At 44.8% G+C, this 27,937-nt stretch overlaps 1 protein-coding gene across 1 annotated transcript; it reads left to right on the forward strand.

The window, feature by feature from the left end:
- Window positions 1–1,224: 1,224 nt before the first annotated feature.
- On the forward strand, window positions 1,225–10,899 carry LOC310772849 (uncharacterized protein). Its single transcript, XM_083632777.1, has 6 exons — window positions 1,225–1,366; window positions 2,795–2,884; window positions 3,475–3,705; window positions 6,343–6,497; window positions 6,915–7,012; window positions 10,470–10,899. Exons 1-6 carry the CDS (start codon window positions 1,258–1,260, stop codon window positions 10,612–10,614), a joined length of 828 nt encoding a protein of 275 aa, XP_083488903.1. The 5' UTR covers window positions 1,225–1,257; the 3' UTR covers window positions 10,615–10,899.
- Window positions 10,900–27,937: the final 17,038 nt, after the last annotated feature.

The raw sequence follows: 27,937 nt of genomic DNA on the forward strand, positions 1-27,937 counted from the left end.
TATAAAACAGACACACGCACACACAAAGTCCCAGTGATGTAATCAGTGATGTCATAAATTGTGACATCCTCAGCGATGTCATAAGAGTTCCACTAATGATGTCATCAGTGATGTCATAAGAGCAAATCAAGTCCCAGGGGCAGGCACTGAAAGAAGTGGGAGTCTGGCTTCAGACCCCACAAGCCATGGACAGCTGGATGTTGCTAGCTCCAGGGCAGGTGAGCCAGTATCCCTGAAGTATGCCATCAAGGAGCAGCCAGGCCGAGCTGTGTATGCAAGCTGCAGGGTGGGCGAGCCGGTCTCGGGGGGTAATGTCATATGAGTGGTGCCTCGGCGGTTAATGTGGTATTATGAGCTGGCGCCTCGGGGGTTAATGTCATATGAGCTGGCACCTCTGGGGTTAATTTCATATGAGCTGGTGCCTCGGGGGTTAATGTCGTATGAGCTGGCGCCTCGGGGGTTAATGTCATATGAGCTGGCACCTCTGGGGTTAATTTCATATGAGCTGGTGCCTCGGGGGTTAATGTTGTATGAGCTGGCACCTCTGGGGTTAATTTCATATGAGCTGGTGCCTCGGGGGTTAATTTCATATGAGCTGACGCCTCGGGGGTTAATGTCGTATGAGCTTGTGCCTCGTGCTCCTGCTCATGTTTAATTGTTGTTATTGAGTCTATTTCTGCAATAACTTCACTTATGGCTGTGTTTATGCTAACGTTCACGTTACTGCTAGTTACTTCGGAAGCCGCCATGTTTGCTACAGCGTCGGCCTGTATTCACGTCATCAACTACGTCGGTCCGCCCCTGATTGACCAACTTGCGCTGTCAATCACAGGGCACTGAGCGCAGTCGCTGATTGGCTCTTCCGCTTTGCAGCTTCTGCTTAACACCCTCCCAGGCCTTGGGGCCAGACAGTCTCGCAGAACCAAATGAGATGTGAGTTCACTTGACGGGCTGGTTTACCAGGCTACATGTCTGTCACCCACGGGACCCATTCTCATTCAGGTGTCTTGAGGTGAGAGGTGAAGGGACCCCTTTGAAAATGGGCAGGTGAAGCCTGATTGGCCCTGATTGTCCCCCTGTGGGGACACATTTTCCACAGCAGCCTGCAGCACTCACATTATGACATGCATGTGTCAGCTTCCTTCCTTAGTGTGGTCTGGAGGTGGGGTTGACCCACCCACATGCTGACAGAGTTCACTCTATCACACTGTAGAGGCAAACAACAGATGCAGAAGTCACAAGCAGAGAGATGCAGAAATGGCGAGGTTTGTCCGACGAGATGAAGGTGCCGTAATCGAGGTCAACGAGGATCATCTCAGGACGGCCAACGCTGTTGAGAGGCGTCAGCAGGCCACCCAGAAACATGGTAAGGAACATAGTGTGATGGAAAGAGAAATTGAAGTTTTTCAGATTTCCCTGAACATTGGCGGCTAGTGTTTTTTGGCGGAGCGCTCTGGGGTCTCAAGCTGAAAAACAACAATCAACATCAAACAGATGAAACCAGCTGGCTACCGTCCGTGTGATCATTGCATCCTGAACTGAACTGCACGCAACTGCAGGGGGAAACAAAACACAACACAAAAAATGCTCCGTGCGCTGTGTTTTGTGTGCAATGGAAGCGCTCTCAACATGATTTCCAAAGTGTTCGTATGTGAAATACACATGTCCTACATGCACGGCCGCTTATGCATCTGTATAGGACTCACCATAGACTCCACGGTAAAGCCTCTCGCAGTACTGGACGCCTGCAACTTTCTCCCCTAGACCACGGAACACACAGTCTGGCGTACATTTTCTGCCCAATAAGGCATTCTGGTTTGAATGCATTTCTTTGCTTGCGTTCTTTGGTGATCAAAAAAGAAGAAGTTGTAGATCAATTTCTAAGGCCAAATGACAAAAAAAAACAAGACTAGGTCGAAACCTAGCATAGGGCCAGCGCGGAAAAGCGTTGACGAGCCTGTTCGCTGTAGCTGTTAGTGGCAAAAGTATGAAGGATACTTGTCAAACATATTTCATTGCAGGATGATGTTGTGAGTTTGTGTAGGCTACACCTTCAAATCAAATAGCCTACGTGTTTGATTTTAAGATATTTTTTACCCCAAAAATAAATAGGCTACAATAGCGTATTGTGTCTTTTAATCCAGTGGTTCCCAACCTTTTTTGTCTTATGTACCCCTTGAGCTGTTTTTCCATGACAATAGTACCCCTCACTCATGTGTGTTGATGATTACATATAGTAAATCTATACAAAATATATGTTTCACTGAACTGCCGGTGTTTAGGCTTTTTAGTTTTTTTTTTTACATTATCAGTAGCAGAACAGTGTAGCAGTTGACACTTGCCAGCAGAACTAGTTGCGGCACACGCATCACATTTTAACAATGGGCTTATGAAATGACTTGGAATATATATTTATTTATCATTTTGGAAGTAAATTGTATTCCCCAATCATTCCAAGTACCCCCTGCAAGCTGCTCAAGTACCCCTAGGGGTACACGTACCCCTGGTTGGGAATCACTTAATCAATCACCTAAATATCATATTATGTTATCAATCATATAGGCTATTCTCTTAATTGTATTATATGATCTAATTTGATATCTTATAATAATATATCATAAAAACAGTTTGAGCTGGTGCTATATAAATAAAGTATATTATTATTATTATTATTATTATTATTATTATTATTATTATTATTATTATTATTATTATTATTATTATTATTATTATTATTATTATTATTATCATTATCAAGTGAGCTGGTTTCCCACATGTGAATGTTTGTTCTCAGAGGGAAGACCTTACAGGCTGGTCTTCATGAGCTTTGGGCTGCTGTGTCTTACACAAGTCGCTCTCAACATCTCTCTGCGTCTCATCGTGCGTAAGTGTCATTCTATATTCATTTCCTCATGCTTGTCCAAGCCCGGATTTGCAACTATATGGGCAGGGTGAGTGCCCTGGGGCATCGGCTACTTTGGGGCATCAGCCAAAATGATTCCATGGCCAATTTGACTGTCTTACAGAGGCTGTAGCAAGCTCATTTTTAAAGCTAGAGCGAAGCTACTGATATCATGAAACTAGAAGACTGAGTGAATCCATACCAACCATGACATACTAGCTTGTCGGGAAGGGGGCTAAATACTACTAATTCAAATTGCACCCAGTAGCGAATTATTATTTTAAAAGTAATGAAGTAGATTACATAGTGCAATCGATACTTAAGTAAGAGTAAAATTACAGACTTGAAAGAATTGCTCTTAAAACTACAAGTACCCCCAAAAAATTACTTAATTACAGTAATTTGAGTAGTTAGTAATTAGTTACTTCCACCCATGCCCAGGGGCATCACACTGTGTTAATCCGGGCCTGTGCTTATCCATTGCATTGCCAAGAGCAACATAGCCTATATATCAGTTCCTAGTTTGACTATACTTCAAGGAAAATGGTTTTCTCTCAACATTTTTTCCCCAGATAATTCAGATGCGCAGAAGCTTGAATTGTTGAAGATGGAGAGAGACCAGTTACAGACCAGTTACAACAACCTGTCTGACCAGTTAAAGACCAGTAACAACAGTCTGACTGAAGGGAGAGACCAGTGTAAGACCAGTAACAACATCCTGACTGAAGAGAGAGACCAGTGTAAGACCAGTAACAACATCCTGACTGAAGAGAGAGACCAGTTACAGACCAGATACAACAGCCGTGAGTATTTATCTACTAATTCCAGGGGGCTCTGTGTCCATGTCCAAATCTGCCCCAAACTTTGCATATTTCATTAGTCCCAGCCTGAAGACATCTACATACCAATATTCAGTTATAGTCATAGCGCCACCTACTGGCAACAGGAAATAACATTTCATACTTTGATGTAATCCTAGCGGCTGAAAGATATGAGGCATTCTTAACGCTGACATCACGCAAGCAAGTAACCTTGCAAGCCAGCTGGATTCTCCAGCAAGATCTCTTTTGTGAAAACAATACCGCCCCCATCTGGCAGTGTCAGGTTAGCAAGCAAGCGGCGTGTGGGTACCGGATCGGCTCGCCCTACCGGATGTGCTCGGCTCGGGGTCCGCAACTAGGTTCAAAAAACACAGGATAATAAGATGTAAATATCCCTTGTGCAAGCACTTACTAGAGAGTCTTTTGATGGTATCTGCAACACTGAAGTGGCTAATGATGGAATTTGACACAGAGGGGCGAGGGTTAAAAGAGTCATTGGAGTCATCAGGTGGTAACCCCCCTTCACCGGCGTTTCGACGACAAAACCACTACACCTCTAGAGGGCTCGTCGGCAACACCTGGCGTCCCAGGTGTGCCCTCCTCTGCTTTCAACCCTCCCCTCTGTGTCGTCTCCCACAGTTTATCAGCAGCACCGGGCAACAGCTTCCGTGCCAACTCCAACTCCTCCATGACAGTGGTATTGATGCACTGCAAACTTTGGTTTACATCCCGTTGCTGTGCTTCACTCGACTGATTTGACCTTGCCTTCGCAGATGTATGACAGTCAGAAGGGTATAGTCAACGCGAGGCCTCTGTCCCTCCTCCCTCCAACACGGAAGCCTGTGGGCCACAGCCTCCGTGCTCGAGTCAGACTCCTCCATGACACCATTCTCCCTCAAACACCGAAGCTTGTGGCCCGCCGCTGCGATTCCTGTGGTGCTCTCTTGCACTGTGCTCGTGTTGCTCATAGTCGTTTCCGGTCCATCTATTACCGCGATATCAGCCGATGAGTCCTCTTCCGCCCCCACTCTCGCAGACTCCGGGGGTATTCTCTTATATTTACTTTTCGTAGCTAAAGCGGGTGTTTCCAACGTGCTGAAAAGCCTGGGAAACTACAGCCATGGGAAAACCCATGCCTGTCCCGGTGGGGTCTGTTCCCTCCTGTCAGCTGTCTCTCCATGCCGCCACAAGGCCTTTCCCCTGTCGTCAGCTGACCTTTCTCAGCAGTCACTGGACAAATCCAGAACATCAGGTTCAAAAAACACAGGATAATAAGATGTAAATATCCCTTGTGCAAGCACTTACTAGAGAGTCTTTTGATGGTATCTGCAACACTGAAGTGGCTAATGATGGAATTTGACACAGAGGGGCGAGGGTTAAAAGAGTCATTGGAGTCATCAGGTGGTAACCCCCCTTCACCGGCGTTTCGACGACAAAACCACTACACCTCTAGAGGGCTCGTCGGCAACACCTGGCGTCCCAGGTGTGCCCTCCTCTGCTTTCAACCCTCCCCTCTGTGTCGTACAGATGAAGTTAAACTCTCACATTTATTTTCAAAAAGTACCGCTCATGTTTATGAATGGTCCTGCAACACTTGAATCATGATTATTGAATGTTTGTATGATTCATATTTTGAATTTAGTCTGATTACATCACTAGCCTAGCTTGTTAGCTAATCTAAAGCTGTCGCCAGTGAGACATTTTGCCCACGTTAATCCACATGCCCGACGTACAACCCATCACAATGCATGCCCGACGTACAGCCAATCACAATGCATGCCCGACGTACAGCCAATCACAATGCATGCCCGCGCCGATCTGGTAGGTGAGTCGAAATGGCACCGACAGGGGCAGGAAGAAACCCAGAACTGGGGGCAATCTGCGAGTCAAAGCAATAGAGAGCCAAAGTGAACGTCACATCCTGCTTCAGCACTGTACCAGAGATTTTCATCCACCATTTATTTCCCTATAGACATTTCGTAAAATTATTATAAAAATTGTTTTACTTGGTCAAACCAAACGGTTCAGATACATTTAGAAACAAGAGAGACCATAGAACATTTCACTCGGGCCAACTGTGGATTTAAAGAAAATGTTTTTTCTATGTTGTTTTTTAAGTTTTGGTCCAATTGGAATGTTCTATGGTCTCTCCCGATTCTAAAAATATCTGAACCGTTTGGTTTGACCAAGTAAATTTTTTTTTATAAGCATTTTACGAAATGTCTATGGGAAAATAAATTGCGGAATAAAATCTCTGGTACAGTGCTGAAGCAGGAAGTAGGCGGTCACTTTGCCTCTCTATATGAGCGCAGACATGAATTCTGTAAATAAACAAGTATCAATGACACGGACGTGATCTGAGCTTCGGTTTTTAGCCCGAATATTACAAAAGACCCCACTGATTCATAACAGGTCTACAGTCATGTTATAGCTGTTGGGTGCACTTAGTGACAAGCAAGACAACAGTAAAACTGACAGGTTTTTGTATTGAGTTTGGCGTTGGTGGGCGTAACTCATAGGAGAGCGAGCCCCGTATCCCCAATGCACTAGTTGAGAATAAGCAACATAATTATATTAACATAATAGTATTTTGTGTACATGTTGTGTTGTGTTGATTAGTTGCAGCACGGACCTGTCCATGTCCAGCTGACTGGATCAAATTCAACTCTAAGTGTTACTACGTCTCCAATAAGCTGAAAACCTGGGGAGAGAGCAAACAGGACTGTCTGAACAGAGGAGCTGCTCTGGTGACCATCAACAGCAAAGAGGAACAGGTGTGTGTGTGTGTGTGTGTGTGTGTGTGTGTGTGTGTGTGTGTGTGTGTGTGTGTGTGTGTGTGTGTGTGTGTGTGTGTGTGAGAGAGAGAGAGAGAGAGTGTGTGCATGTGTGAGAGAGAGTGTGTGTGTGTGTGTGTGTGTGTGTGTGTGTGTGTGTGTGTGTGTGAGAGAGAGAGAGAGAGAGAGAGAGTGTGTGTGTGTGTGTGTGTGTGTGTGTGGTGTGTGTGTGTGTGTGTGTGTGTGTGTGTGTGTGTGTGTGTGTGTGTGCACGCGAGAGAGAGAGAGAGAGAGAGAGAGAGAGAGAGAGAGAGAGAGAACAAGTAGAGGATAGTGGGAAAATAATTAACAACACATTTACATTTGACATGCAATCACTTCCATTTATTCCTGTTTGTTTCCCTCTCTATCAACCAGGACTTCCTAACACAGCTCCAAAAGAAGGCCTGGATTGGACTGGCCTACAGAACTACAAAGGAATGGCAATGGGAAGATGGGACAACCCTGACCACAAGGTTCTTACACTTTTTTGTATTTAAATTCAGTCAACTGGATCTTAAGTTTCATACTGTCAAGGCACTCTATAGTACCAGACCTTTATGCTAGATTCATGATTTAAATCTGTTTCCGTGCCAACAATAGACTGTTTCCCGCCGGCAGACATTTTGATTTTGATATACTAGGGTATCAGCACGAAGGGGCCGATACCCTAGGCTTGCCCACTGTGCGGGCTCGTCGCCCGCAGCTCTGCTGCTGCGTGGCCTCGCCTGCTCTATTGGCATGCACGTCGATGATTTTGGTCAATAATGATGTCACTGATGACATCATTGATGATGTCATAGACATTGTGACATCATCAGTGGGACAAAAATTGAAACAAACAGAAACCCAGTTACTCATTTTATATAACTAGGCATCTCGCGTGCACGATTCCTAGGCTCGCCCGCCCTGCAGCTCTAGAGCAGCTTGCTCTAGAATACGGTCGAATAATTGTGTGACTGTGATTATTTTCCATGTTTATGATAAAACATAATATTATTCTGGTCTAATTTCCATTACTGTGGTATGGCAGCCGGATGACAGCCATGACAGGCAATTACGACGCTGTACATTTAAACGTAGGCTACACTGCTCAGTGCTCATGCATAGCTTTCTCCTTTTAGCAACTACACCTACCAACCGACCAACCACCAACCTACACCTTTTCAGATCTGCTAGTTAATTAGGCTACTTAACGTTATAGTTTGCTCCTCTCCCCTGCTCGATTCTCTCTCTCCACGCGTCCTCCAGTCCGAGTCCATGCGGACTCCACTCTAAACAGAACTAGCTTTACTACTCTGTGGTGTCCACAGCAGCCCATGTAGTGTAACGTAATGTTACACCGCCACTTGGGAGTATTACTGTATGCCTATAGGAAGGGCACGCGCTTATTCAGCTCACGCACGTCAGGGAATTGACCTATAGGAGAATCTTCCTATCATTTTGCGTACAGAATGGCTCCAACGAGACTGGCCTTGGAACCCGCTCTGATTGGGCATATTAGTCGGGATATGAAAATGCACCTGCTGCTATCCTAATTATTAACACGTTGACTGCCACTGACGTATATATACGTCAAAAAAAATCCAGCGGTTCACTGCCATTGACGTATTAATAATATACTCATTTTATATAACTAGGCATCTCGCGTGCACGATTCCTAGGCTCGCCCGCCCTGCAGCTCTAGAGCAGCTTGCTCTAGAATACGGTCGAATAATTGTGTGACTGTGATTATTTTCCATGTTTATGATAAAACATAATATTATTCTGGTCTAATTTCCATTACTGTGGTATGGCAGCCGGATGACAGCCATGACAGGCAATTACGACGCTGTACATTTAAACGTAGGCTACACTGCTCAGTGCTCATGCATAGCTTTCTCCTTTTAGCAACTACACCTACCAACCGACCAACCACCAACCTACACCTTTTCAGATCTGCTAGTTAATTAGGCTACTTAACGTTATAGTTTGCTCCTCTCCCCTGCTCGATTCTCTCTCTCCACGCGTCCTCCAGTCCGAGTCCATGCGGACTCCACTCTAAACAGAACTAGCTTTACTACTCTGTGGTGTCCACAGCAGCCCATGTAGTGTAACGTAATGTTACACCGCCACTTGGGAGTATTACTGTATGCCTATAGGAAGGGCACGCGCTTATTCAGCTCACGCACGTCACGGAATTGACCTATAGGAGAATCTTCCTATCATTTTGCGTACAGAATGGCTCCAACGAGACTGGCCTTGGAACCCGCTCTGATTGGGCATATTAGTCGGGATATGAAAATGCACCTGCTGCTATCCTAATTATTAACACGTTGACTGCCACTGACGTATATATACGTCAAAAAAAATCCAGCGGTTCACTGCCATTGACGTATTACGTATCGATTTTTTTTTTTGACGGTGCTACGTGGATCAATGCCCCCCGCGTCTCCTATGGAGATATTGGAAGTATTGAATGTGTATAATCTATTTTACCGACCAGCTAGGTGGCGACGGTGCCCTCCCGACAGAGAGAAAGTCAACCAAAAGCAGCCGCCTCCCGCGGCTGCTTCCTCCATTCTCAAGGAAATGGCTTGCCGATTTTACAGTCATCAGTCACCAGACTCGCCGCTCTCGGGCCGCGCCAGCAGCAGCACACGGGGGATTGCAAATTTGCATAAGCCTAGAGTCGCACGGGGCTTCATCGGGGCTCTCAAACCCAAGAGATGAGTGAGACCTATCCACACTCGCTGCCAGGGAGGGGGGCTGCTCAAACTCGCTGCCAGGGAGGGAGGCTGCTCGAACTCGCTGCAGCAGCAGCAGCAGCAGACCACTCGCTTGTGACAAACGCAGGCTGAAAGCCACTAGACACGCCCACGGAGGGAGGAGTTGAAGGAGAGGGCGTTCGGAACTATATTGTTTGGATGTCCGATCTCTCACTGATGCCAAAAATAAATGGTTAAAGTGACTGTTCTGCCTGTTTGATTGAATTTCACAAAACTGCGATTATCTCAGCTTTCACTCTCAGACAGCTGAAACCATGCTGTACTCAACGGCTAATATCTACATAACTACTAACTCTACAAACTAACTCTTTTAGACAGAGAAAGCACACATTCTATTAGTACTTTTCTGAACTTTGTGTTCACAAACTCCAAGCAGAAAAGAATCCTCGGCTCTTTTAAAATGAGCCAGAATCCTCAAAAAACGGCCTGGCAGAAGCTACCTACAGCAAAAGAAAAACGGCTGGCAGTCAATGTGTTAATGTTCCTCTAGATTTTTTCTGCACCCCCAACCTTTAAGTTTAAACTTCGCCTATGCAGACAGACGAACAAACAAACAGACAGACAGACAGACAGAGCCCCAGCTCCCTTTTATATATAGATAGCAGCTCGATTCTTAGGCTCGCCCGCCCTGTAGCTCGCCCACTGCACGTCGCATACGCAGCTGTCACTGATGACATCACTGATGACAGGTAATTAGGGCAGTCACCTAATTAAAAAAAATCCGGCTCTGTCAGGTCACCCGCACGGGTGCTCTTTACACCCCCTGAAAGTTTCAGCCCCCGATCGCACGTAAAACGGCACAGCTGTGTCCGGCACAAAATTCTGCTCAGTCACTCACACACATGGACACTTCTCATTCTTATTATAGGATGAACGATGGCCTGCAGCAACACTGTAAACAGTGAGATATGAAGGCGCTAACATGAACGTAGAGGCGACATCTGTAGTCTTCTAAATGCACCATTTTGTTAATAGAGGCCTAAATGTTTGTCTGATAACACTTTCCGAGGATGTTTTAATGTGAATCATTGTCAAGCCATAATATAGTGATCATTTTGTGTTGTGTTTGGCTTGATGTTGGCCACATCCTGTATGTTGCTGTACAATCAACTGCTTCTTGCATTGCGTTATTTGAAAAAAGCTCTATTCTGTTTTTGGGTTTCAGCTACTGGGCCTCTGGAGAGCCTAACGGCGGCGGAAAAGAATTCTGTGCAGAGATGAAGTTCTTTAATACGCCAAACAACTGGAATGATGCAGATTGTGACCTTAAAATGTTCTGGGTGTGTGAAACGGCAGCAGCAGCTCCATAACTCAGAATGCAAACCCACGACACAACTCCACACACCACAGTCAGTTTCATCTGAACTGCTACAAAGACGGCATTAAGCACTAGTTATTGCTGGCTGGCTATTGGCAAAGTGGCTTAATTATAGACATAACGTTATACATAGGCGAACACATGCACATGCATTTGTGTCTAGGTTTACTGCTTCACGCAAACGCTGTAAAATAGTATCCTTCCTACCAGGGTCAATATTTCAAAGGATGAAGATTTCCATTGTGGTAATTTCCCTCTGCTGGTTATATTTTGCACTTTATTTTACCCTGGTCATTTTTGGAATAAAAGAATAAAAGAAACGCTTGTTCAATTCAGTCTGTGTTTATTTCTAGAGGGGGTTAGAGATTCCTGTAGGCATTGTGTATGATCAGTCTGTGCAGGGCGATCGGAGACAGTAAAAATACATACTTTTTTTACACATGCAAGTGACACGTCTCCACATTTTGCTTTCTCTGTCCTCTCTTCTCTTCCCCCCCCCTCGCTCCACAGGGAGGTCAAAGGTCGGCTACAGAGCAGCAGTAGTGTCTTGCTCAAAGACAGTTCAGCAGGGAGGGTGCTTAAGGGCCACTAACTTAGAGAGACACCCCTCCCCCCTCCTGTCCTGCACCCACGGGAGCTAAGCTATATATATACCCTAAGCCCCTCCCACAAGCACAAATCAACAAGTACAACGATCAATTAGCAATTGGCTTTCAAACACCACGAAGGGTTCAATTCTACACAATAACTGTTACATTGGCAACACTGCATAACTGGATGACCAATCTTAATATTTATTGTAATGTCCCTGAAAATTGGCAGCCATCTTGGATTTGAATGTCAAGAATAGGTAAAATCGTCAAAATGACATACATTATGAATCCCTCGACCCAAAACGTCTCAGAAATCAGGTACTTTGCAGCATTGTAGGCCAAACCATCATTCTAAGCCACTCAAAAGAGAGACAGAGGTATTTAACTAGCCGGTTTAAACTCCACTCTTGAGCCGGTACCCAGATGGTAGTGGTATTTGTGAATTTGTGAGCTCAATACCGCCCCATCTGGCGGAGTCAGGTTAATCAATTTCCCCCCTCTCTACTCAACACACCTGGCTCCACTGAGGACTAGCAGGTGCAGCAGAGAAGAGAAGCAGAGGAAATCTATAATAAACAAATGAAAAGTTAAAGCAGGTTATAATATTTGGCATACAGGCTATAGAGCTGAACAGTCACGTGACGTCTCCTGGAAGAGAGTTCCCCATTCATTTTCTCCATCGAGATTTTGGAAAATCCTTGTGTAACGAGTTTTAAGGCTGGAACCACCCAGTGACGTACTAAATCGTGAGCGACCATAAAACATTTTACTTGGAGCAAAAACTAAAAACGGAGGGGAGGGGGGCTGCGGGGGGGGGTTCAAATATTTGACCCCCCCCCCCCCCGCAATATAATAATATAATATGATATATAATATACTATAATATAATATAATATAATACAATACAATACAGTACACAATACAATACAATGTAATACAATACAATACAATACAATACAATACAATATAATATAATATAGCGTTTAGGTGATTGATTAAAAGACAAAAACATTGGGCTAAACAGGGGTAAATATTTATTTTAGGGGTAAAACAAAATAATATTATTTTCATCTTAAAATCAAACACACCAAAGAAAATATCATCCTGCAATGAAATATGTTTGAAGAGCTTTATTGCATTTAGGTGATTGATTAAAGAAAATATATACAGTACTACTCTGCACCTAATGAAAGCATTGAACTGTTCGAGCTGATCCCCCCCCACTCCCCCCTTTTTCGGTGCCGCAAGGCATTCTGGGTATTGCGGTGACATGTGTGACGTCATACGTCATTTTGTAGTTCACTCTCATGTGCTTCCTCGTTCTAGGGGCAAAACTGCCATAGGATCAGATGGTAAAATAAACAGAAAACACTTCAAACAAACTATTAAAAATGGTTTAAATTCATATCGGCATGCCGAAGAGTTGCTGTGTTGTTGGTTTCACTAACAATGAATGGACAAAAACCCAGATCTAGCTGCATAATATTAATTACTAATTAGCTTGCTTCAAAGCTTCTTTCCCCTCCCCCGACACTCAAAAACCTGTTGCTACTATATTTGACTAAAACTGCCAAGAGATCAGCTAAATGCTGGCTTGCCCCATTTCCTTATATGGACAGGCAGCCACACCAAACTCTATTCAGAAACCTGGCAACTAAATCTAGCCCTGCCTATCGGAAAACTAAATACATAATTTACAAACCTTATGAATCGTTACACACCATCCCCAAGAAGCACTTTGTGAATGTCAAATCTCCTGTTGGGTATAGTGGTTCGCTGTGCTGCTCAACTACCGCCCTCCACTGTGCATTTGACTATGTGAATCACCGGCGAAACATTTAAATATACTTGGAATGTGTGGATCTTATTGAAGTATGTGTCGTTTCCATAAAAAGTGTCAACTTGTATGTTCAAACCGTAAGCTCTGTAACTAGGTCAAGTCAATTAAACAAGGGACATGATGAGGCACATGATGAATCAAATGAGTAATGTCTCTAAGAAAAATTGAAAATGAAATATTGGTGGGGGCGGAGTCAGACAGCAGTTCCCAATCAGATTGGCTTTCTCAGTTCCCATCTACAAAGGTCAAAGGGCAAGAGAATGACGGAGTTAACATCTCAGCCAGTGTTTGCTCATGGCCAGCTCTACACACAGCCTTCTCCAGGGGCAAGCCAGCCAGCAGCATGAAAGTACTTATTATTAGAGGGAATAACATATAACATTGTTCAAGATTCAAGATTTTTATTGTCACTCCGTGGTACAAGTATCGTGTGAAATTCTTGTGCTGTAGACTCCGTTTACAACATAGTACAAATATAACAGGGCATATGAGTGCAAAAACAACAAGAGACACAACAAGCAATAAGGCAGTAGAGTGATACGACAAGTCAGAGACAGTGGCATATTCACTGCACATAGGTGCACATGTCATGTGCATACTTTAGACGTGCTTAAACATTTTAAATTCGACGTATTTGACATACAGGTGCAAATAGCATATACCTAATTAAACATACAATTAAACATTAGACATACATAATGGTAGCAGCTACAGTACGGTACAGTACAGCTACTACACTATTTGTGTATGTTAAGGAGTCTCGTGGCCTGCGGGAAAAAACTGTCCCTCAAGCGATTTGTGCGTGCTTTTGGGACCCTGTATCTCCTCCCTGAGGGTAACAGGGAGAATGGGCTGTTGTGGGGATGGTTTGTGTCTTTGATGATCTTCGGGGACCTCCTGAGGCACCGCTGGTTATACAGTTCCTGCAGTTCTGGCAGCTCACATCCTGTTACGTGCTGGGCCGCGCGTCTCACTCTTCGTAGCGCCCTGCGGTCCATGGTGGTACAGTTCCCGTACCAGGTGGTAAAGCAGCCAGTCAGCAGGCTTTCAATGGTGCCTCTGTAGAAGTCCCTAAGGATTTCTGGCATTAGCCCAAATTTCTTCAGGCGCCTGAGTCCGTGTAGTCGCTGTTGGGCCTTTTTGACAACAGTGGCGGTGTGACCGGCCCATGTCAGGTCCTGGTGGATGTTGACTCCCAGGTACTTGAAGCTGTCCACCCTTTCCACCACTATGCCGTTGATGGTGATTGGGGGGTGTGCGCCCCCCCCCCCCCCTCCCCTCTTGTAGTCTACAATGATCTCCTTGGTCTTGGAGACGTTCAGAGAGAAGTGGTTGTCCTGGCACCATTGTTCCAGGGCCCCCACCTCCTCTCTGTAGGCCGCTCGTCGCTCCTGGAGATCAGCCCCACGACCGCTGTGTCGTCTGCAAACTTCACGATGGTGTTCGAAGATTGAGTCGCCACGCAGTCGTGGGTGTAGAGGTCGTACCAGAAGGGGCTGGAGACGCACCCCTGGGGCGCTCCTATGCTGATGGTCAGTGGGGAGGAGGTGAGGTTGCCCACTCTCACCACCTGGCGGCGATCTGTCAGGAAATCTAGGATCCAGTCACACACATGCTGTGTTTAGTCCCAGATCCTTGAGCTTGCGTACCAGCCTGGAGGGTACTATGGTGTTGAATGCTGAGCTGTAGTCCACGAACAGCATTCTCACATAGGTGTCCTTCCCCTCCAGGTGTGAGAGGGTGGTGTGGAGCACGTGTGCTACTGCATCCGCTGTGCTCCTGTTGGGGCGGTATGCAAATTGTAGCGGGTCGTGGTCCGGGGGGAGTGTGGGGCGGATCTGTGATATAACCAGCTTTTCAAAGCACTTGCTGGCTATGGGCGTGAGGGCTATTGGGCGCCAGTCGTTGAGGCTGGTCACTTTCTGCTGCTTGGGAATGGGGATGATTGTCGCTGCTTTGAAGCAGGAGGGAACTTGTCGGAGGGAGAGGGACTGGTTGAAAATGTCTGTGAATACGCCTGCCAGCTGGTGGGCGCAGGCCTTGAGGACACGCCCGGGGATGCCGTCCGAGCCGGCCGCCTTGCGTGGGTTGATACGCAAGAACGACCGGCGCACCTCATCCTCAGTGATGGTGAGAGGGCGGTCTGGATCTGTGGGGGGTGGGAGGTGGGGGGGGGGGGGGGGGGTTGGTGGTTAGGTGGGAATGGGAGGGGGTGGGGGTGCTGAGGGGTGGGGGGGAGGAGAGGAGGAGGGGTGGTTGGGGGGAGAGGTGGCGGTGTCTATAAGGAGCTGCTGTAACCCTGTACTCAAAACATTTCCATAACTGCACCCATGGCGCATCATCTCCAGAGTTTCCACCCTAGAAATGTTTCGAGATTTCTAGTTATAATATTTTATTGTTATTATTATCATTATTTATAATTACACTATTACCCTATTACCGTGTTGTTACTGAGCTATAATGTACAACAGAATGACAACACAAAAGTTAGTTCCCAATTTCCCATTTCACCACCTCTGTTTACAGTATCACGCAGTCTCTGTGCAAATCCTTGAACACGAGGCACAATGATTGATAGGATGACTGATTATTTTGCTGGCAGATCTGGTCTTTCAGATGATCAAAGATTCACACAATAGTGCTCTGTCTTCAGCTTGTATCTCTTTGTTGTTACTTGTTACTAATTGTTTCATTACAAAATGTCCATTTCGGAAATATTTTGCAGCCTAAAAATCAAAAGCACTGATTATTCTATCTTGCTTTTTTTTTTTTGAAAGAGCAGAAATGATGATCAAATGGTGGATGTCTTATTTTGGAAATCAATCCTTCGGTCTCACAATACAAATTCTATGTTTATTTTGCTCTGTTAATAGCAGGTACACTGCACACTCAATGTTCTCACTGTTAGTGTGAAGCCGCCTGTGTGTGTGTGTGTGTGTGTGTGTGTGTGTGTGTGTGTGTGTGTGTGTGTGTGCGTGTGCGTGTGTGTGTGTGTGTGTGTGTGTGTGCGTGTGTGCGTGTGTGTGTGTGTGTGTGAAGCAGCCTGGGTACTCACACAGCCATCCATCAGGTGCATCATGAGCTTGAGTGGTGCAGCTTGTTGAGTCTGTAATCATGTTCTCCTCACAGTCAGTGGTGCATATCTCCCACTGAGCCGCCTGTGTGTGTGTTCATACAGTGCTGGCAGTGTGCAGACTCTGTTTTCTGAATACAAATCGTCTGCAGCGCTGCTTCCAGCTTGGTCAGACGTTCCTACAGACGCAATTGGGCGTGTCTGCGGGTGGGACGCCGGTGGGGGGTATAGGTCCCGGTCGCTGGTCACTAGTGCCTCCTCTGGTCGGTCGGGGGAACCAGTTTGGGGGGGGGGGACTGAGGGGAATAGCGTGATCGTCCCACGTGCTACGTACGTCCTGCACATGTACCGGAGGAAGCATGTGCTAGTCTACAACTCTCCCTAGATCGGCAGAGGGGGTGGTGCAATGACCAGGACAGCAGGGGGGAATCGGAGGGAGGACATCGAAAACACGTCTTGTATCAATTGCCTGTCATTTGACTGAAATTCAAGGTGTGAAAATAAATATGAATATCAATAAATATTCATTTTCTTTTTCTGGGTCACTGGGACCTATCCCATATTAGGCAGAAGGCGGAGAAGGAAACAGTCCATCACATTAACACACAAAGCAACACACATTCATACTATCACCGTAATGTAGAAGAGACAGTCTGGCTTGAGAGACAAACAGGAAGCAGGGTGGGACTGTTGTGGATCATTTATATGTTGCATAATACATGTCATGTCGAAATGATAGGACAAACTCTCTCTCGCAGGTGTGAAGATGGATCTGTTTATTTATACACCACACAATCCTTTTATACTGAACTGAACCGAGCCTCGCACGCAAAGCCCAAGTTCACACAATGAAAGGAAACCACACCACCTAGCTACCGGTAATCGTCGCTCAGGGAACTTGTTGTTCACAACTTCTTACCTAGAAACGCTTTCACCTATTCCATGCGTGAGTCATGCAGAAAATCCACAGGACTGGGACTAAAAAACGGCCTTGGACTTTTCTACCAGACCAGCCCACCTCAACCTCAACCGGTCGCTCCATCGACGCACAAACGCAAGAGCAAGCCAAAATTCAGAGGGGGCAACACAAATTTTGGCGGCAACGTTAGCTCGCAACCGAAATTTTTGGCGATGTTTCTCTAAAATGTTGGTCGTTTGAAGCTTGATTTAGAGGAATATCTCATTTTAAATTAATATTAGACTGTTGTGATGTCATTATTCAGTTTTAACCATCAATATTTTCTCATTGTCTCATTAGGGTAAATACTGTATATTTATATTCAGAGATTTTTGTCAATTATATGTGCTGTTATGGTTATTAGCTTAGTCACTCACTTCTACTAGCTTCTACACTATTTCCACAGGAGTAATCCTGTGGGGATGGTGCATTCCCAAAGTGGGCCACTGGGGTTCACTGTCTCAACAATATATGTTTAATTTGTTTGCCTGGTCAAGCGGCCCATCAGCCCACCGGGATTTGTCCCGGTGCTCCCGTTGGCCAGGCCGACTACGACTGGCAGAGCTTATCCCTGCACAGCCTGCCTCCAGTGAGTCACTAGCTTTTGACCAGAGAGACGATCCTCTGGTTTGAGCAGGAAAAACAGCCGGCGTTTTGAACAGGAAGTCGTAAGACAAAGGGGTCAAGTGGGCGGGGCTACGTAAGGTGAATAGACTGACACATTCATGCCTCTAGCAATTTAGAGTGTCCAGTCCATCTGCTTCACAAGTCTCTCCAATATGAAAGGAGACTAATGGACACAAAGGGAGAACATGCAAACTCACACAGGGAATTGGACCTGGATTATTCTTGCTGTGAGGCAACCAGTGTAACAGCTGGCCACCATGTAATTAAGCATTCAACATTTAATCATATACCGGCCTATATAATTCCTATAATGAGATTCTCTATACAGTATATGAATGAGATTGCGATGGATGAGAGAGAGCTCATTGCCAAAATGATAATGATCTGTATTGAGAGTGTCAATTTGTGTGTGTTGTAACTAGAATGAGGGGAAAAAAAAGATTTGATTGACTGAAATCCAATTAGGCTATAATCTGTGTAATTGACGCCTTTTGGCTTTGTTGTTGCTTAGGAACAGGCAGGCAGCCCTACGTGCCAAGAATGCCTCGGCTTATCCATATTAATAACGATGACATAGAATCAGGGTTGGGGAAGCTACTTCGAAAGCATAGTTTAGGAAGCTACCAACTACTTCACCGTGGAAGTAGTTGAAACTACAGCAATGCTACCCTGGGAGAAATGTAGTTTAGGAAACTACAAGCTACGCAGAAAAAGTAGTTCAAAGTCCTTTGTTTAAAAAAAAAGCATTAAATTGATATATGAAATATAATAGCCTACAAACAAGCACAATGCCAGCAAAAGTATGCCTCTCAATTGAGTTTTATTGCAATAGTTGACACCCAATACTTTCAATGTTATATTTTTGTTGTTGTAATCAAATCTGGGTTCTTCTGGGTTTTGTTTTATCAGACAAATAAAAAGTAAAGACTATAGGACTGGTTAAAGGTTAGGGTAAGAATCTCAGGGCAATAGTAGATTAACTACTTGACTCACTACGCAAATATGAATGTAGTTGAACTACCAGTAAGCTACTGCAAAATGTAGTTCAACTACATAGTTCAACCACATGTAGTTTACCACTCCCCAACAACACTGCATAGAATCGTTGTACAGGATTAGTGAAACTGCAGCCTTAGGTCTACCGCTGCAACGTCTCTTTAGTATTACGTACTGTATGAGAGGCCATGGTTGTGACTTCATTCATTCACAACTACTTCATTCTAAAACAGCACTGTTGCTAGTTAGTAGGGGCATTGAAAAAATGTATACAGCATAGTATTGCAATATTTTGTGTGGCAATATATAGTATCGCACGAATGCAAAGTATCACAATACTTTATCATATAAATTTACCGGTGCATCATGCAACGTTTATGACAGCTTTTTATGACAGTGTTGCTCAGTCTGTCAGCTTGACAATCCCATTTTGCTGCAATAAAAATGACTGAAGTGAGATGAACAGACTGGAGACTTTATCTCATTAGATAAAACAGATGTTGACAACGTTTTTTCCTTTGGGGACATCATTTGCAGTTGAAAAAGCTAATAAATCACAATATATTGCAATATCGCAATGCTCAATATATTGCAATGCAAGCACATCGCAATATTGCAACACTATCGTTTCGTGGCTTAAATATCGTGATAATATCGTATCGTGGGGCATCTGCTGATTCCCCACACCCCTCTACTAGTTAGGCCAATAAGTCTTTATGAAGCAGAGTTTCATCTTCTGTAGCGGATGTGTCTTTCTCTTTTCATGCTTTAGTTTTCTTGTGGGGAGAGGATTTATGGCTGTCCTCATTATGGCTTTATGCACTAGCCACGTCCCCTGTCCTCATTATGGCTTTATGCACTAGCCACGTCCCCTCGGGACACAAATGCCACCCAGCGAACTGAGACCCAAATTAGCACAGAAAACCGTCTGAACTCTAGTATCCATAATAACAGCAGCATCACAAATAAATCCAACTGTAGCAGGCAAAATGTCACGGTATGAAAAGTCATTGTGAGATTAAATGTGAATGAAAAGTCATTGTGACAGTAAATGTGAATGAAAAGTCATTGTGAGATTAAATGTGCAGAAAAGTCATTGTGACAGTAAATGTGAATGAAAAGTCACCGTGAGATTAAATGTGAATGAAAAGTAATTGTGACAGGAAATGTGAATGAAAAGTCACTGTGAGATTAAATGATTAAATCATTTAATCTCACAGTGACTTTTCATTCACATTTAATTTAAATGTGAATGAAAAGTAATTGTGACAGTAAATGTGAATGAAAAGTCACTGTGAGATTAAATGATTAAATCGTTTAATCTCACAGTGACTTTTCATTCACATTTACTGTCACAATGACTTTTCATTCACATTTAATTTAAATGTGAATATCCCCCTTATACAGTATTCTCATCATCTTCCACATTCCAAGGTTGCATCTCATAATCTGCACAATTACAGCATACTAAAATATGTGAACTTCTCGTTCGAACAATCCCTGCACAGAGGAGAGAGAGAGAGAGAGAGAGAGTATGCGTGTACGTCTGTGTGTGTGTGTGTGTGTGTGTGTGTGTGTGTGCGTGTGTGTGCGTGTGTGTGTGTGTGTGTGTGTGTGTGTGTGTGTGTGTGAGAGGGTGTGTTGTCAGTCTTCTTGTTCACAACGAGATAATTGGCCCCTCTGCAGCTATGTACCAGTCTTCTTCATACATATGCACTGAGCGGCCCGCCGTAACCATGGCAACAGAGAACTGCTATACCCCAATTGTATTTGAGCAAACATACATCCATAGGGATTTTTAACAACTTTTCACAGACACTTTCACACACACACACACACACACACACACACACACACACACACACACACACACACACACACACACACACACACACACACACACACACACACACACACACACACACACACACACACACACACACACTATTAACCCCCTAAGTTTATCTTAACACCCGGATAAAAGATTGACAGACAGGGGCGTCCGCGTAGCGTAGCGGTAGATTCCCTGCCTGCCAACATGAGGGTCGCATGGTTCGTGCCCCTGTCTTACCTCCGGCTTGGTCGGGTGTCCATACAGGCACGATTGGCTGTGTCTGCGGGTGGGAATGAGGCGTGATGTGCCCCGGTCGCTGCACCACTGCCTCCTCTGGTCAGTCGGGGGGCACCTGTTCGGGACGGAAGGGAACTGGTGGGAATAGCGTGATCCTACCCACGTGCTAAGCTCCCCACTGTCGGGTGAAAAGAAGCGGCTGGCAACTGCACATGTATCAGAGGAAGCATGTGTGTGTCTGGGGAATTGGCCAAGTACAATTGGGGAGAAAATGGGGGTTGGGAAATCACGGAGAAAAAAAAGCTTCACAGACGGCGTCAAAAAAGTTCAGTGCTTTTGGACGATGGTGCACGTTTTCATTCTAAACTCAGTGGTAAGTGTTAAGAGGAGATAACCTAGTCAAATCAGGTCTAACCCACTCCAGAGCAGAGCCGGCTAAAAAATAAAGTTATCATCTTTAGAATAGTTAAAATATGCAGTCTGAAAAGCCCTCAGGAAACAATGTCAATGGGCACCACAGCTCTCTCTGTCTGTCTCTATCTCTCTCTCCCTCCCACCACCTTGGTAGTAGCATTCCATGTGTGCATGGGCAGAACTTGTCAGATGGCTTGTATTTCCAAGACATGTAGAAATGTGTGATAAGAAGACTACTACACAAACTTATGTAACCGAGTCTCCAATGTTCCAGTAGATTTTTAGGTATTCGGGATCTGAACGCCTCAGATACTTCCTGGGGGAGCTGAAGCCTTAGATACTTCCTGAGGGAGAGAAGCCTTAGATACTTCCTGAGGGAGAGAAGCCTCAGATACTTCCTGAGGGAGAGAAGCCTCAGATACTTTCTGGGGGAGAGAAGCCTCAGATACCTCCTGAGGGAGAGAAGCCTCAGATACTTTCTGGGGGAGAGAAGCCTCAGATACTTCCTGAGGGAGAGAAGCCTCGGATACTTCCTGAGGGAGAGAAGCCTCAGATACTTTCTGGGGGAGAGAAGCCTCAGATACCTCCTGAGGGAGAGAAGCCTCAGATACTTCCTGAGGGAGAGAAGCCTCAGATACTTTCTGAGGGAGAGAAGCCTCAGATACTTCCTGAGGGAGAGCAGCCTCAGATACTTCCTGAGGGAGAGAAGCCTCAGATACCTCCTGAGGGAGAGAAGCCTCAGATACTTCCTGAGGGAGAGAAGCCTCAGATACCTCCTGAGGGAGAGAAGCCTCAGATACTTCCTGAGGGAGAGATGCCTCATACTTCCTGAGGGAGAGAAGCCTCAGATACTTCCTGAGGGAGAGAAGCCTCAGATACCTCCTGAGGGAGAGATGCCTCAGATACTTCCTGAGGGAGAGATGCCTCAGATACTTCCTGAGGGAGAGAAGCCTCAGATACTTCCTGAGGGAGAGAAGCCTCAGATACCTCGAGCCTCAGATACCTCCTGAGGGAAAGCAAGAGAGGATATAACCCCAATTCATTCCAGCATGAAGGTGATTAAAGTCATTGCACTTCATTTGTCACTTCACTCTAACCCCAACCCTAACCCTAACCTTAACCCTAAGCTGACCCCATGTTTAACATTAGGCTAAGATTAACCCTAACCCTAACCCAGACATTGAACATCGATCGACTGCTCTTTTCACACTGGAAACTCAGAGAGACGCTTTAGTGGCACATTAGCATATAGTCGTCACCTGATGGCAAGTTGAGTATCAGTAATGGCCTCTCTATCCACACAGTGTGAGTCAGCTCACTTCAGATAAGTGCTTTGATTTTTAAACACTTTCACTGCTGGGTGGGCGGATTCAATGAATGCGGCATTAGCGTGGGCAGAGGAGATGGGATCATCTGCGTGCTGTCATGGACACAAGATGTCCATGACAGCATTCTGCAGCAGTCTGCGCATTTTTAATAGCAACATGCCGACAGACACAAAGCTGTCTATACGATTAAACGTGGGCACTGATGAACATGGGGGAAATGTAAAATGTTGTCCAAAAGCATGCCACTGTTTCCTACTCCATGTTCAGTCGGACCTTTAAAACGACATGCTGCACATAGCAACAATTAGCATGCTGACATTGGCATCTGCAGGTGGGTTGACCCACTGGAGACATCATGGGCTAATCACCAGCTCTGACATGGTGAGGAATGCCAGCATATCAAATCAACTAAACTGACAGGAATGTCAAAGGAAAACGGAGCTGGATACACACTGATGTTTCATTGACTATTAAAGAAGATACGTCATTGTCAACACTACGACTTATTTCATGTGTAATGACACTGGTTTGTTCAGCACAGCGTATATGCACACTGACACATTGTGATTAACACACTATGAAAGAAAGGAACACAAATGTGTGTTGTACAAAACTAGACAACTAGTCATAACATCTCATCAACTTCAACAGCAGTGTAAGCCTCACTGCAGAAATATGCAGTGTTGGGGCTAATTACAATGTAATATGTAGCAGTAACTCAGCAATATAACTTAGCAATAGGATTCAGTAATATTATACCAGTTTTACAAGTTACAAATTTAGTTACTTTTTTTTATCAAGGTAGTGGGCACATATTTAAATAAAGATACAATAATTTCCTAATCAAACTGCAAACTGAGCATCTCGCGCGCTCGATTCCTGGGCGAGGCCGCCCCCTGCGCCTCACCGAGCTGGCCCTGCAGCTCACATACGCAGCTCGGCCGCTATGCGGCCTCACCCTGGCTGCTCCTTGATGGCATACTTCAGGGATGCTGGATCACCTGTCCTGGAGCTGGCAACATACAGCTGTCCATGGCTGAAGACGGGGGTCTGAAGCCAGACTCCCACTTCTTTTTTGTGACATCACTGATCACTGATGATGTCACAGTGAGATTTATGAGATCACTGATGATGTCACACATCACTGGGATTTATGACATCACTGATGCTGTCACAGTGAGACATGGGACAGCCAGAGAGACAGAGAAACACACAGCCCTAGGTCCCATTTATATACAATACCAGCATTGTGCATTCCTTTTGTCTCTTTTGTGCAAATAAGGATATTAAAAGTGAGCCCCCTATAGGTTGTTGTTATTATAATCTGACACTTAATTGGTTGATCAACGCACTCTTTAGTACTTCCTCTACTGTGTATTTGACTCGTTGTAGTGGGGCTGAGAGATGATACCAGATCCCCCGGGGAGTCTTTTACAAAAATGTTCTTTAACTTTATCTTGTCATACAATCCTTTCAAGGAATAAGATTAAAAAGACGAATAAAAGACATGCATAAAAGCATATACTCTATATGGACGTCGCATTGTGGATAATGACATTTGTTTGATCTTTGAACAGTAGAGAGGCCAATTTGACAGCAATTTTGAATTTGAACATTGATCTAAAAAAGAAATTACTCACTTTCTACACAAAGTACAGTAGGGTTGAAGTACAGTAGGGTTGTTAGATTTTCAAAACCATTCAAGGAAATAATGACATTTACACCCTTCAGTTGACTCCACAGGCTCCCCCACAGTGTCAAATCTTCAGAGGAAATCAGTGTAATCTTGATATAAAGCACATCTGTTCATATGACACTGTGGACAAGAGGCTTCCACAAATGAGGCCCTGCTATGCATTATGGATTATGCAGTGAAAATGACTGAAAACATTCTGAACCTCAATATTCCCATGTGCATTCAGCCTGCATGCTGTTGCCATGCAGAGACAATATGCATCTTCTTAAGATTCCTGTCACCGCTTTCCTATTTCCATTTGCTCTCTGCTATTCTCATTTCTCTCTCGTGGATATGTGTGACTTTCACCGATGGCTTATTGATATTTATGAATCCCGTTCGGAGGTGTGAATCATGCCGTTATACTGATGGCAGCTATTGCAGCTGTTGCCATCTATCTCAATCCTTTGTTACTGAGTGTGCATCTGTGTGTCCCAGCATACATCTGTCTCTTTGTTACTGAGTGTGCATCTGTGTGTCCCAGCATACATCTGTCTCTTTGTTACTGAGTGTGCATCTGTGTGTCCCAGCATACATCTGTCTCTTTGTTACTGAGTGTGCATCTGTGTGTCCCAGCATACATCTGTCTCTTTGTTACTGAGTGTGCATCTGTGTCCCAGCATACATCTGTCTCTTTGTTACTGAGTGTGCATCTGTGTCCCAGCATACATCTGTCTCTTTGTTACTGAGTGTGCATCTGTGTCCCAGCATACATCTGTCTCTTTGTTACTGGGTGTGCATCTGTGTCCCAGCATACATCTGTCTCTTTGTTACTGAGTGTGCATCTGTGTGTCCCAGCATACATCTGTCTCTTTGTTACTGGGTGTGCATCTGTGTGTCCCAGCATACATCTGTCTCTTTGTTACTGGGTGTGCATCTGTGTCCCAGCATATCTGTCTCTTTGTTACTGAGTGTGCATCTGTGTCCCAGCATACATCTGTCTCTTTGTTACTGGGTGTGCATCTGTGTGTCCCAGCATACATCTGTCTCTTTGTTACTGAGTGTGCATCTGTGTGTCCCAGCATACATCTGTCTCTTTGTTACTGAGTGTGCATCTGTGTGTCCCAGCATACATCTGTCTCTTTGTTACTGAGTGCGTCTCTGTGTCCCAGCATACATCTGTCTCTTTGTTACTGAGTGTGCATCTGTGTCCCAGCATACATCTGTCTCTTTGTTACTGGGTGTGCATCTGTGTGTCCCAGCATACATCTGTCTCTTTGTTACTGAGTGTGCATCTGTGTGTCCCAGCATACATCTGTCTCTTTGTTACTGAGTGCGTCTCTGTGTGTCCCAGCATACATCTGTCTCTTTGTTACTGAGTGTGCATCTGTGTGTCCCAGCATACATCTGTCTCTTTGTTACTGAGTGCGTCTCTGTGTGTCCCAGCATACATCTGTCTCTTTGTTACTGAGTGTGCATCTGTGTGTCCCAGCATACATCTGTCTCTTTGTTACTGAGTGTGCATCTGTGTGTCCCAGCATACATCTGTCTCTTTGTTACTGAGTGTGCATCTGTGTGTCCCAGCATACATCTGTCTCTTTGTTACTGAGTGCGTCTCTGTGTGTCCCAGCATACATCTGTCTCTTTGTTACTGGGTGTGCATCTGTGTCCCAGCATACATCTCTCTCTTTGTTACTGAGTGTGCATCTGTGTGTCCCAGCATACATCTGTCTCTTTGTTACTGAGTGTGCATCTGTGTGTCCCAGCATACATCTGTCTCTTTGTTACTGAGTGTGCATCTGTGTGTATGCATGCATGCACGCACACACACACATGTACACACACTCTCTCACACATACACACACACGTATGCATGCACGCGCTCACGCACACACTGGTATTTGGGGCGGTAAACGTTTTTTGTTAAGCGAGCGTATCCAGAACCGGGCAATTCGCTTTTTTTTGGGTCTTCATAAATATGCTCCTCTTCCTGCAGTTAGTGGAGAAATGGGGTGGGACCCTTGTGTGGTCAGATGGAAAATCAGTATGGTGAACCTCTGGAACAGACTGCTGGACCTACCATCCAATAGGGTTGCTAGTCAGATTTTCTTCTGGGACTTGTCTGTTGAAGGGGAGTGGGTCTCAGATATGTATGACTTGTTTCAGGAGTGTGGTTTTGGAGAATATTACTCTCAAAGAATGTGTATAAATGTAGAGTCGTTTAAATCTCAGATCCGCGCTAACTGGTTACAATCTTGGACTGAAGAACTATGGCAGAAGCCAAAATTAAGAACTTACTGTTTATTTAAAAACGAATTTAAATGTGAAAAATATGTGATGTTTAATTTACCTAAAAGTAAGAGGTCCCTATGTGCTCAGTTACGATGTGGTATTCTGCCTTTACATATTGAAACAGGCAGATACAGAGGGACGGCAGAGGAGGATAGGATTTGTGAATATTGTGAGTTGATGGAAGTGGAGAATGAATTTCATTTTATTTTGTACTGCCCTTTATATCATGACTTACGAGAGATACTATTTAAAAAAGTTCACTCCCCTGAGTTAAACCTGTTAGACTTTGAAGAAGGTGCCATACTTGAATTTCTCTTTGACAACATCTTTGCTTTTTCCGAATATATCTCTCATGCGTGGGATAGGAGGAAAAAGATGACATATGATAGATAATTCATATATTTTACTTAATACACATTGTAGTTAAATCTGTGTTTTGCTGCTGATGCCGCGTGCTGCTGTGTGTGTGTTTGTACGGTTTTGTATTGTTCAAGCACCGTAATAGATATGGAAATAACTGTATGTTGATGTGTCTGATAATCCCATGTGGGATGGGTCATGTAAATTGTCCTGACACGTAAATAAAATTTTCATTCATTCATTCATTCATTCATTCATTCATTCATTCATTCATTCACACCAGCTCAGTGGCCTTGTGGTTTGAGGGTCAGCCCTGAGACTGGGAGGTTGTGAGTTCGATCCCCGGCCGAGTCATACCAAAGACTATGAAAATGGGACCCATTTGCCTCCCTGCTTGTCACTCAGCATCAAAGAGTTGGAATTGGGGGATTAGATCACCAAATGATTCCCGAGCGCGGCGCTGCTGCTGCTCACCGCTCCCCCAGGGGATGGGTCAAATGCAGAGAACAAATTTCACACACTCAGGTGTGTGACAATCATTGGGACTTTACTTTACATTACTTTACTCTCACACACACCTATGCATGCATGTACGCGTGCATGCACTGCAGACGTATACACAAACTCTCTCTCTCACACACATACACACACACACACACTATGCATGCACGCACTCACGCACACACACGTACACACAAAATCTCTCACATACACACACACACATTATGCATGCACACGCTCACGCGCACACACACGTACACACAAACTCTCTCACATACACACACACACATTATGCATGCACGCTCACGCGCACACACACGTACACACAAACTCTCTCACATAGCCTACATACACATACTATGCATGCACGCGCTCACGCACACACACGTACACAGAAACTCTCTCACACACACACACACACACACACACACACACATACACACCCACACACACACACACACACACACACACACACACACCTGCAGAGAAGTATAAATACATCAGATTTTCCCATCGTGTTAAATCAGACCACCACATACAGGCTACCGATCACATTAGATTAATCTTCTTTCTCTCATGTATCATTA

The sequence above is a fragment of the Poromitra crassiceps genome (assembly GCF_964638095.1).
Source record: "Poromitra crassiceps genome assembly, chromosome: 3".
NCBI lineage: Eukaryota > Metazoa > Chordata > Actinopteri > Beryciformes > Melamphaidae > Poromitra > Poromitra crassiceps.

Excerpts from the sequence above, each read along its gene's own strand:
- LOC310772849 (XM_083632777.1), top strand. The coding sequence starts at position 1,258 with ATGGCGAGGTTTGTCCGACGAGATGAAGGTGCCGTAATCGAGGTCAAC. Across the intron at positions 3,706-6,342 it reads ACAGACCAGATACAACAGCC|TTGCAGCACGGACCTGTCCA; the intron begins GTGAGTATTTAT and ends TGTGTTGATTAG. Across the intron at positions 7,013-10,469 it reads GGGACAACCCTGACCACAAG|CTACTGGGCCTCTGGAGAGC; the intron begins GTTCTTACACTT and ends TTTGGGTTTCAG.